This window comes from Melampsora larici-populina, assembly GCF_000204055.1.
Source record: "Melampsora larici-populina 98AG31 unplaced genomic scaffold MELLAscaffold_23, whole genome shotgun sequence".
NCBI lineage: Eukaryota > Fungi > Basidiomycota > Pucciniomycetes > Pucciniales > Melampsoraceae > Melampsora > Melampsora laricis-populina.
This window is the reverse complement of record NW_006768787.1, coordinates 714,369-726,600: the sequence shown is the minus strand read 5'-3', so window position 1 is coordinate 726,600 and position 12,232 is coordinate 714,369. Positions and strand designations below refer to the sequence as shown.

Below are 12,232 nucleotides of genomic sequence, written 5' to 3'. Positions count from 1 at the left end.
GACAAACTCAAGTGCAATCCTCAAGAATATTGTAGCCTTGCTGTTCAATAATGCTGTGGATATTTTCAATCGAAACTCAAGTGCTAAGTGGTCTAATGCGCATACTTTGTCTCAAGCTCCATCCAATTTGCAGTGGGGTATGCAGATTGCTGGGGAAGATAAAGGCAAAACCTCTACACCAACAGTGACCTTCCCTAGACCCATATCTGATGATCACCTTATCAAACCTCCTAAAGCCAACAGCAAACGGGCCCGTATAAGTGTGACAGGAGCTACTCACCATCCTCAGCAAATAGCTGACTCAGACCAGTACGTACCCCATCTTACTTCCTGACAAGCACATATGGATTGCTGACCCTATTCTGTAGTGTTTTGTATGTTCTTATGAAGCCGAGAACAGTGCAAGTTAATTGGCCATTCCTCATGCCAATATGCAACATCTTGAGGAAGGGGAATTCTTGAACAATACTCTTATTGAGTTTGGATCAAAGTAAGTACTTTGATAATACAATATGTCATGATTGTGATGACAACACTAAAATGTATGTCAATTGGAATAAATGGGAGCAGGATCAGATCCGCCAAAGGGATCTTGAAGTCACGGAATTGATGTATAAGTTCAATTTGTTCTCTTTCCAGAAGCTCAGCAGGAAGCAAGAAAAAGTCAGTGTGATTTATCTGTGATTCTCTTGTTACCAAATTCCATGTTGACACGCACATTCTCTCTGACCATGTCTGATATTATCACAGAATCTCCAAGAGCATTTGAAGGAATGCGCATATGGACAAAGGGACATGATCTCTTTACCGAAGAAGTTGTTGTCATCCCAATCAATGAGCAGTAAGCAATTTATCTGACTATTCAATCTTCAAAGTCTGATCAATTGCCTCTCTTCAGTATGCATTGTTACTTTATGATTGTGGTGAATCCCAGAAAGATCTTAGATGCCAATCACCCTTTGACTACAGCTCCACTCATTGTACAGTAAATTCCAAAAAGGATGGAATCCTGATATTTTTGAAATCACCACATGGTCCATGCAAAGCCCTGCACTGGCCAAATCTGGAGTGGCCGGGCTGTCAGAGAACCAATATTGTACCAAACAATTTGCAGAACATCTTTTTCATATTTTTTTCTCTGTTTCCTTATTTTTTACGTGTTCTTTTGCAATGCGGTTTACCTATCCTCCCTTACCTGCCCCATTACCCATGTTGATTCATCTAACCTCTTGTGAATTCAAATTCAGTGGGTCACTGCTCCTGTATCCCGGCGACCTTCCTCTGCTACTCTCAAACATGGGGTTTCAGTGTTACTCTGGAGACATGAAGCCCCTGGCACTACTAAAAAAATATTGTTTTCCGGGCAGAACACATAAATGATTTATGTCATTAAGTGGACCCCAGAACACAAATATCCCCTGTTACTTAAGTCTGGGGCCAAGAAAACAAAAACATTTCTTAATATCCCCACTTCGAATTCCCAATATACAATGTTCTGTAACCCAGCTCAAAACATCCTTTTTCGAGATTTCATCATCATCTTCGAAATCACTGTGAACTCAATCACTCTGCATCTGTATGCCGATGTTGTCCTAACTCTGGGCTTTGTCGGAATTTGTATTATGTATTCATTTCTTTGTCCAGGTTTGTCTTTGACAAAGTGCCCTTGTCATCAGTCCCACACCATCCCCACTCAACGTGATCGGTAGAAAAAGATGCAATAAAAGTATTAACATAATTTCTTTGTTTGCTTTGGTTGCAACCTCTTTCAAATTCATAAGCTGTATTTCTTCTTTATTCTCGTAAGCGCCAATTTTGATTGACAAGTTGAACCGCAACAGATTACCAAATGCAAGCTGCACAACCACGACGCCGCAACACACAAGTCATACCTAACAAAGGGCAATCCTACTTTGAAAGTATGTATCTTTCTCTTCGAGCAAGTGTTGTGATATATCAGGTATCTCCTTGATCGGATGCTTACGATCCTGTACATCTTTCCCTCATTCTACCTCCATTAGCCTCTCGAGTTCATTCTGGGTTCTGTTGTCTTTGAATAATTTGTCGGTTTTCCTAGTATGCTATCTCATTTTCTCAAGCATATGTATATTCTTTGTTGATAAGTCTTGCTTTCGTAAATCTTAGGTCAAAATACTCAATCAATTCCAGACTACGCTTGGGCACTTTTGATGATATAACCTTCGACGTAAATATACATCTATTCATTGCTTCATATGTTTGGGCCAAGTGAGTAGAGTTTCATACTGATCCACTTCTCTTCGCAAATCGGAACATTTAGCTTGTTAGTTTTATACATCGAGATGACCAACAAATCAAAGAAGAAGAACTCTCCAACGGGTCGAATGTCTACCGGGACTTCTCCGAGCGACCTGAAGCCAGGTCCTAATCAACCACAAGCTGCTAGTCTACCATTGCACCACCCCCCTCTACCTACCGGTCCACCGCCTCCCCAACCACCTCTTCAAAATCCTACTGAGCCGCTCAACGCTACCTACTTCAAGATCCAAACGCTACCGGACATCTTACATTCATTCCTTGATCACGATTATGAAGAAAAGAAGGAATCTTACAAGAATATAGACTACTACCGAATTTTGTCACACTTCAATCCGGCAACATTGTCTCGTCCAAACCACAGGAAGGATAAGTTGATAGCAGACTTTATCAAGAATGTTCTACCTCTCATCAAGCCATACCAACTACCTCCACCTCCGTTACCAATGCAGACTGAACAATCGACTCGAAAGGACTTCAATCCACTTTCTAAAAGGGCTAAACGAGAAGATCTTATGAGTGTTATTTGGGACTCAGATTCATCAGTTGTTATACCCAAGGCAGCAACTAGTAATGGCCTACTTTATTTGTATAAAGAGCATGTCAACAAAGATCTCCAGATCCCTGGCGATACCCCATTCATCAAACCTCCCAATGTCGTTCGACGCGCGGAAGTCAAAACTCTTCTCATGGAAGAGCTTCGACTAACCTTACAAGATCAGGCTCCCCACGTCTTCATTCACTCGATCCCGATGAGTCACACCGTTCTTGTCAACCTCTACATTAAATTTGTTCTTGATGAAACAGTTCCACCTGGGCTCTTGGTCCGTGGGTTTCATTACTCGCTTTTGCGCGAAAATGCCTGATCTCAAGTAAGTACAACAGGTTTCCATCTATAATCTTGTTTTGTTTACCCGAAGATGTTTCTATCTAACCCTTCTATTGGGTGGGATCTAACCATACAACTTTCCCCGAATGTCCAAACCCCTAGTATCCCTCTTCATGCCTCCAGATCTTCTGTAGCTCAGGTATGTCTATCTTTTTGTGATCAGTTTTCATTACGTTTCATGCTGATTATCATGCACTGTTCTATGTCTGTCTGTAACAATCAAACACTTCAAGCAGCCTATATTACACCTGAGACTCGGCATATGTATCAATTGTTCATGTCTTATCTTATCTATTTCCTTGTCGGATGATCGATTGTTGTAAATCACTACTTCGGATGTATCTTTTAGACAAATCCAAACACGTTTGAAGCTCGGTTCCGTTTGACCATCTCATGTTCTTCATACGTCTTGTACATCTCTAAGCGATGTAAACATTGTCTAATTACTCCTTGTGTAACTCTTTCTGACCAACACAAACCTCGGATTAGTTGTCTTGACACCAGTGATATCTGTTGTGAAACATCAAAAAGTCTGTTGCCCGTTAACTGAACAAACTGAGCAACCAGCAGCCTTTCCCCCCAGTCTATCATCTTAGAAAGTGAACATCAGTCACTTTTCAGCTCCTACCGTTTTCGTACTTTGATACCTGCAGCATGCCACCAAAAACAAAGAAAAAAAACACAATACACCGAGTACAATGTGTCTGTCGCGCATTTGATTGTTACCTTGGTCAATATGTCGACGCCCACGGGATTACTCAAACAGGAGTGGAGGTCTTACCTGACACTCTTGCTGCCCATGAACTGGCTGACAGAGCAGCCGAAGCCACCGCCAGTCTTTCCAATACATCATATTCTCGTGATTTGAGAAGCCATACAACCGGCCAGGATACCCTTGTCAGCTCTATATCACGCTTGGCTCTGAATCCGATCAATCGTGCTATACCACCTCCTAGTTCCAGTACTCGTTTGCTTTCGGACGGCGCAGATCTATCTCAGGTAACTTTTGAGTGTGAAAGGATTCATTCGCGCCCTACAGATTAAGACTTACAGTGTTTGTCTTTTGTTTGTCAAGGATAACCAGCCGAACGTGACTGCTTACTCAGGAACACAAGCATCACTAGACGACGAACCCAAAGACGCCTCACCCCTTCCAAAAACTTGCTTGGCTGCAATGGAAGCCAAGGCAGCAGGTGTTGAAGTATATAAGTGTGGTGAGTTGATCAACATTCACTCATCAAGTCTTGTACTATCAGCTCACTAACCTTTCATGGCCATACAGACCGGTTCTATGAATTCACCTTGCAAGAAATGAATCCAGTACTACTACACGTTGTTCTGATAGTCGCAATCCTGAACATCTTTGGCAACTTGTCAATGAATACTGCTAGATGGCTCCTTGACTGTCTCAAGATCGTAATTGAGATGTGTCTAACCGGGAGAATCAATATATTTCGACCTCCAATCCTCCTCACAAGGCCCGAGGAACTCATCCTAAACCGCATTCCAAAAACTATTACCACCGCAGCCAAATGGCTAAACGTTGAGCCTGTTCTCATCGAAATGAACTGCTGCCAATCATGCTTTGCTCTCTACCCGCTCAATCGAACTCCAGAGAGATGTACACATCGCTATGCTCAAATCCCAGGTGGACCTCCCGAATCATCTGAGGCAAACACCGAGACAATTTCTTCAGAATCTCTGTATGAGCCCAATAACTCGGATTTTGTGGAAACAACCTGCGGCCATCCCTTGTTACATTTCAAGCGCGGAAAAAAGAGACCACTTAGGTGATACGCCTTTCAGAGGCTTTCCGATTGGATTGCACGTTTACTTTCTCGTCCAGAAATTGAAGAAAGGCTTGATCAATCTCTCAAGGAATCTCAAAAGCCCTTCAATCCAAATGGCAAATGGAGTGACATCCATGAGTCGAAAGTATGGAAGGAGTTTCGTGGCCCACATGGTGGTCAGTACACTGCTACAAGTGGAAATTTGATGTTTGGGATGTTTGTCGACGCCATAAACCCGTATGGAAACAAAACTAGCGGAAAACATGCATCAATTACATTTGTCGTTTTGGTATGCCTTACTCCACTGCTAGACATTCGATATCAACCAGAAAACATTTTCTTGGTAGGTATTGCTCCTGGTCCTCGTGAACCTGCGCTGGAGCAAATGAACTGGATATTACGCCCAATTGTGACCGAACTGAAAGCTCTATGGAACCCAGGATTGCTCTTATCACGAACCCATCAATACAAAAATGGACGTCTAATAAGGGCTGCATTGCTAGTGTTCATAGCTGATATTCCAGCTCTTAGGAGATCATTGGGGTTTCCCAGTGCAACGGCAATGAATTTCTGCTCAATTTGTCACCTGACTAAGAAAGAAATCAACAATTTAGATCCGAGTACGTGGCAAAGACGCACTGCAGCACAGCACAAGGTATGGGCATGTCAAGCGCGTGACTCGAATAGCATCGAAGAACGAAAGAAGATTTTTAAAACTCACGGAGTTCGGTATTCAGTACTGGTTGAACTTGAATACTGGGACATTGTAGACTACCACGTAGTTGACTCTATGCACAACCTATTGCTTGGGCTTCTTGCGTGGCATTTACGCAGGTTCTGGTCAATGGAAGATATAAAGAACGAAGAAGATAACCTACCTCCGATAACAAAATCTGAGCTTCAAGATCTTGTCCTGGAACATTTAGAGCCAGTACAATCAAATGTTGATGAAGATCAAGACTCTGAAAATCAAAACGAGGAAACGGATGGGGTTCCTTTTGAGGATCTGTCTTTTGATGAAAACACCAACACCAGTGATGAGGACTTTGATCCCCTCGGCGACTCAGGATGGAACGGAAAATGGGATGCACCACCTCTGGATGAAATCATATTTGATCAAAAGATGCTACAATATATAAATTCTCAATTACATCTGATCAATATTCCAAGTTGGATTAAACGCGCCATCCCCGTTCTGGGTAAAGCATCATTTGGCAAGCTTAAAGCTGACGAGTGGAGAAACTTATTTACTCTACAGTTACCGCTTATAATGACATCCTTGTGGTTCGGTCAAGATCAAGTTAAGACAAGTCTTCTAAGAAACTTTCTTCATCTCGTATCGCTTGTCAACCTTGCCCTCAAGCGAGATATAACATCTGACCAAATCAAAAGATATGAACATCATATCCAAAAATACCTGAGTAGCTTGCTAGAATTATTTCAGCATTGTCATCTTGCACCTAATCACCATATGGCAATTCATCTATCTGACCTTCTGAAACGTTTTGGTCCGGTGCGCGCATGGTGGTCATTTTTTTTCGAGAGGTTGATGGGTAGTATACTCAAGGGTTGCCACAATAATCATATAGGTCCGTTTGTCAAAAAAATTTAAACGCTGTACAATACTGACTCTTGGATGTCATTTTGCCTTTCAATTTGACCAGGTGAGCTTGAAATCACCTTCCTGAAAAGATATTGCTCTGCAGGAAACTTGGCCGCTCTTTTGAGGGATCACAAACTTCCAGAGCCTCTTGTGGCGTATGCTACGAGACTCCAGTCACTATATCAGCCAGAAGAGCCTCGGTCTAGACGGCAGTCAAACGGTAATATGTTACCAATCGATAACAATGTTTTGAAATTGTTAACTGAACGCTTAAACGGGGAAGAAAGAGGATCGTGGCAATGGATGACACCGGAAGACTTATGCTTGCTTAGTGAAGACGAGACAGTCGGTATTTTGCCAGTCTCTCCACGAGCATTCTTTCATAAACGCATAGCACACATGGGCGTGTCATTTTCCACTGTCTCAGCAAGTCAGAAAGACAGTTTTGTGGCATTCAAAATTGGTCAAACCAATACAGTGGCCTTCGGAAGAATATTCTCAATTTTTACTCACTCAAGACACTCAAGATCCTCAGAAGCTGAAAGGACCTGTTCCGAAACTTGGGTACAGGTTCAGTGCTTCCCCGAGATTCCATCAAGACTCAGACAATATGATCCATTTGCCTCAGTGAAAGCACCTGATGCGCAAATTCACCTACGTGCTTGGGGCCCAACAACCGACAGACTTGTGAAAATAAACGAGATAATAGCCCACTGCGCGTGGATGATGTATAGGCCTGGTTTGATACACAAGAGTCTTGACATACCTACCGTAGCTCTAGTATCAATAGATAGATAGAAAAAAGTATTGATAAATTTACAATGAGGGACAACCTCACATTTAGATCATCATCAGGTCTACTCAGCGCACAATCAGTTTTGTACAAATGTGCACTACATTTGATAATATTGATTCATACAAATATCGCTTCTATTAAATTGTAATACACAACATTTTCCTTTAACTGGGAGGTCATGCTTGTTCATTACTCATATCTGCGAAATAAAGATTTCATAACACAAAGCCTGAGCAAAATATGTTGTGTAAGATTGAACATAGAAGGACTTACGTTGTAATTCTATAGTTGCGTCTAAATTGATTATATAAAAAGCAAGTCACAAACCTAGAAACCGAGCCCATCCAAGGTGTTGCGGATGTCAGGTATTATTGGTCGATTATCAATATTCATCTGTGCTTTCTCCTTAGCGGTAAGGCTATGGAGAAATTCATTCGAGTAGCAGTCCTTGGGTAAGTTTTCGGGTACTGGAATCTTACTCAAAGAAGGGTTCTGCACTCAAATACGTGGACGTGAAGGACAACCACGAGGTGAAGAGGTGTTGCGCGCAGTAAGACTCTTCTTGAACCGTGCTTGAGACTCGTCAAGGCGTTTCCAGATGTTGGAAAGGTTTTCACTGCGCCACTTGAGGTTCTTGACATGGATAGGGGTCTTATCTCCTGGCGCTGTGTCTGATGATGCACTTTCGGGTTCCGTTTCATCATCACTGCACGCAGATTCGACCAAAGGTAAAAGAGGCCATAATGAACGGTGATTCATTACAATAGTTTTTCGTGCTTTTCTGAGCTGGATGACAAAAAGAAGTTGAGATTGTCAGTAACCCTTCAGATATGCATATTTCTAAAAGGACCAACACGACCAAGTCTTGTTGTGCGCCTGTTTGTATCATCTGCCGCCTTCTGACAATCCGTCTGCCACTGCTCTTTACGATACCTGCGAAGAGATCACCGGTGGAAGAGATGTACAAATCAACATTCAAATCAATACTATATTGAGGAGGAAGCTTGCGCATACCTTTTCTTCAAACTTTGAAAGTATGTAGCAAAACATTTTTTAATGTACTGCCTATTCTCGGTGTCCAAGGACACCCCCGGATACTCTCCATACCCAACTAGCTTGATAAATATCTTTTCTGAGATTTCCCAAAGCCATTTATTTTCTAGTGATTGAGCCGAATCAGCGAAATCAGGCCGAAAGCTTTCCATACCAACCGAGTTCATTAGCTTCATGATTACCGCAAGTTGTTGAGGGGTAGCATCTGGATGCCCAGGTCCATCCAGATATGGGAGATTTGGGTCGGATGCATTTTGATCTCCAGAAGGATGTGGCAGATCAGAAATGTCAATATCAATGGTATCAATATCTTGGTCGTACATCCACTTTGACTTCTCCTCAGTGCTTGCCGGCGGTGGAGGTGGACTCGTTTCGGATTTCCTACCTAGCATCACATCAACATGAAAACGAACGTGGGCCTTACCCAAAACGTTAATGGGTTAGATTGAGTTATTCTCACCAAAGATGTCGTAAAGCTACTTACTGATGTTCTTCCACCGCGGGTCTTTTTCTTGACCACTGTCTCGCCATCCTTGCCTACAAGGCCTTCGACCACTTCCGTTAAATATTTCACCTCTTGCGCTAGCTTTTCAACCTTTTGGCTTGTGGCCAGGCAAATATGCTTGTTGCATGCGTTCCTTTTTTCTAAAATCAGGTGATAAACATGATGAGCTTATCATCATTTGCTGAATTTTGACGCTTGTAGTACAAAAACACTAACCTTTGGTTGTATTGTTGACCTCTGACTGACCTACGTCCTCTTCTTCTTCTGTGCTCTTATCTTTCTTCTTTGTACCATCTCTTTTCTTGGACTTATGTGAATGAAAGAACTCTACGCTGTTGTCAGAATCGTGGTCGGTGTCATGAATGCTTTTAGAGGCCTGCTCTTCCTCGTAGTCATCTTCAGTTTCCTCTTGAGCTCTTTCTTTCCCTTTCTTTTTTTGTCCGGAAGATTCTGCGTTAGAGGATGGGATCGTGCGACTTGATTGAATGTTCGATGATTTTTCATGTGCAGGACTCGCAAACGCAGATGTTGAAGTGTCGATTGTATCTGATTGAGGTTGTTCTGTCGCTGATTTTTCGGGACCTGCTGCAGATTAGGTCATTGAAATATCAGTGCATATCATACAAGGAAGCCTGATCGGCCTGGACGTACTCACCCTGTTTCTTTTTTTTTCTGGAAGATTCTGCGTTAGAGGATGGGATCGTGCGACTTGATTGAATGTTTGATGATTTTTCATGTGCAGGACTCGCAAACGCAGATGTTGAAGTGTCGATTGTATCTGATTGAGGTTGTTCTGTCGCTGATTTTTCGGGACCTGCTGCAGATTAGGTCATTGAAATATCAGTGCATATCATACAAGGAAGCCTGATCGGCCTGGACAGACTCACCCTGATCGCCTTGACCTTTTGATGCCACCAATTTTGGGAGATCCTTTTTCGCATGATCGATACGAGGATGCTGGGGTGTTATTACTACAATGACGTCCAAGATAAAACAACTGGAATTAGTCTAACATCATTTCAATGAGAAAACAGCCGTTCCAAACTTACTCAAATCTCTAAACCTTTCGCAATTCCGGATCAAATCCAATTTGTCCATTCCCCGAGTGTCCACGCCCACTTCTGAAACCATTTTGACAAGGTCCTCCACTTCGAAGTTCGAGTAGTCAACCTGATTCTCTTGTACATCTAGCTGATCTTGAACTTCAGTCTGAATCGAAATGATAGGAATCGGAATGCTTTGGACAGTCGATTTTGGAAGACCGGCACTAGATCGTCTTGGTTTTTTCTTTTTGATATGCTTGTCAAGGAGGTGAAGTAGACGGTCTTTACTGGCCGCCGGGAGACTTTGTGCTGGCTCTAGTGTTTCTTGGAGTTCAGTCAGTTCGTCACTCTAATCCCTCCTTGTCAAGGAACTCCAAACGGAAAAGGACTGTGAAGGGCTTACCGTCAATCTGTGTTTCCGGTGCTGGTTCATCCCGAGTACTACCTTTTTTCCTTTTTCTGGAACCTGCTGGCGGATCAACTGGATTCTTTGCCTCATCGTCCTCGTTCTTCTCGATCTCGGCTTCAATTTCGTTGTTGAGATTTCTGTTGTGCGCTAAGCGAGAACTTGTACGCTTGGCCATGAAGTCTAAATATGAAAAGGATAGAAAAAAATGTAATACGAAACGAAGAAAGAATATATAGGTGAAAGAAGTGAGTGGAAAGCTGGCTATGATAAAATGTGAGATGGGAGGCACTCGAACACATATAGCTGCGAAAGCCATGTCGAATGTGAGTTGAGAAAATAAAAAATGAACAAAGGAGTTCTTGACAAAGAGAACTCAGGTTGCACGTTGTGAACTCGGGGTCATCAACTACATAGAACATGTATACATATGACTCATAACCTATGTAGTCAGGGAGATTAAATACTATTCCGAATAACTCACAGCATGTCTAGTCCCTCCAACAGGATAGATGATTAAATACAAGGGAGGCCATCATTGTTATGGAGCTGCGCAGTCATTGTTGTAAAAAAACCTTTACGGTTTGTTTGCTGAACATCACTCAGCTTTAATGCATCTTCCTTGGCAACTAAGCTTCACATGTGAAGCTTCTGATTTTTGCTGTGATGCAAAAAAACAACCAATGTAATCACAACATGATGATGATATAGCACGAATATAGTCCTAACATTAAAGAGAACAACATATATTTAAATGAAATGGTATCAATTATATTGTAATGATTAGAGACAGCACTCCTATTGATCACTGCCACCAGCAGCCTTTTGACTAGCGCTTTCATAGCTATCATATTCCCCCTGAAGATCAATACTACCAAACATCGCTATAATCTTTTTAAAAACCTTATCGTGTCCGTCAACTTTGGAGTTGGTGATGTAAGCTTCGGTTTCCATATTATCTATCTTGACGTCCAGTTTTTGGACTTTCCGTTCGAGCTTGTGGAATCTTCGGTCTGCAAGCTTTAGAGCTGTCGAAAGGTCCTCGATCTTGCGCTCTATATCACACATGCATTTAGCTGCGATGTACCTATGATAGATAAGCCTAGAGAGTACAAACCATTTTGGTGTCGTTGTTCCACATTCCGGGAGAAACTGTGTTCTGCATTTTGGGCAAGAGTCATCATCTTTTGCTTGACGGAGTCGAGTGAAATTCGGAGCTCAGCAAGCCCTTCGTGCAACTGCTCATCTACAGATAGAACAAGTATTGAAGGGTCAGACCAGGTTATGTCTACATTGAACAAGAAAGCTCCCACTTTTATTTTTGTTATCTTGTTGGTGCGTCGGATGGGCTGCGAAACTATGTTGTTTGCTTGATATTTCAGATTCTGACATTTCGATAATGATCTAAGTGTTTTTGTGACTGTATGGAGATCAAGCGGATAATCAGAAAAGATGAAATCGCGGACGTAGAGAATTGATTGTATTAAATCGATGACGAGTGAGCCTTATACGTACTGTAGATATCAGACAAGATAGGGAAATGGGAAATGAGTTTAGGAAGTTGAGGATCCAATGATTACGAAGTATTGATTCGTGTAACTCTGGGAATATGAGCTGGATCAAATTTAGATACGAAGAAGGGCACATTGTATATGTGTACCAATTGAGTGGTCCATCCACGTGTGGTCCATGGGGCATATACTGTTGTTTTTGATTACATCAATAATTTAGGTGGGAGGGGGCAATATGGCGATAGAGCTACATATCTGAGCCCTCGCACGAGTCTTAGGGGACTTCTAATTGTCGATCCTATACAACAAAATCTCAACACCGCATGCACATTCACGTAAAA

At 42.2% G+C, this 12,232-nt stretch overlaps 3 protein-coding genes across 3 annotated transcripts; 1 reads left to right on the top strand and 2 right to left on the bottom strand.

Moving 5' to 3' along the window:
• Window positions 1-2,234: 2,234 nt before the first annotated feature.
• On the top strand, window positions 2,235-3,161 carry MELLADRAFT_87859 (uncharacterized protein; the record flags this gene model as incomplete). The annotated part of the gene is made up of 2 exons (XM_007411116.1): window positions 2,235-2,247; window positions 2,308-3,161. 2 exons carry the CDS (start codon window positions 2,235-2,237, stop codon window positions 3,159-3,161), a joined length of 867 nt encoding a protein of 288 aa, XP_007411178.1.
• A 5,916-nt stretch (window positions 3,162-9,077) lies between these two features.
• MELLADRAFT_63994 (uncharacterized protein) lies at window positions 9,078-10,558 on the bottom strand (the record flags this gene model as incomplete). The annotated part of the gene is made up of 6 exons (XM_007411021.1): window positions 9,078-9,142; window positions 9,178-9,516; window positions 9,587-9,745; window positions 9,819-9,902; window positions 9,981-10,289; window positions 10,378-10,558. 6 exons carry the CDS (start codon window positions 10,556-10,558, stop codon window positions 9,078-9,080), a joined length of 1,137 nt encoding a protein of 378 aa, XP_007411083.1.
• Window positions 10,559-11,178: 620 nt separating this feature from the next.
• MELLADRAFT_63993 (uncharacterized protein) lies at window positions 11,179-11,772 on the bottom strand (the record flags this gene model as incomplete). Its single annotated transcript, XM_007411020.1, has 3 exons — window positions 11,179-11,435; window positions 11,498-11,626; window positions 11,694-11,772. The coding sequence occupies 3 exons, from the start codon at window positions 11,770-11,772 to the stop codon at window positions 11,179-11,181; spliced, it is 465 nt and encodes a 154-aa protein (XP_007411082.1).
• Window positions 11,773-12,232: the final 460 nt, after the last annotated feature.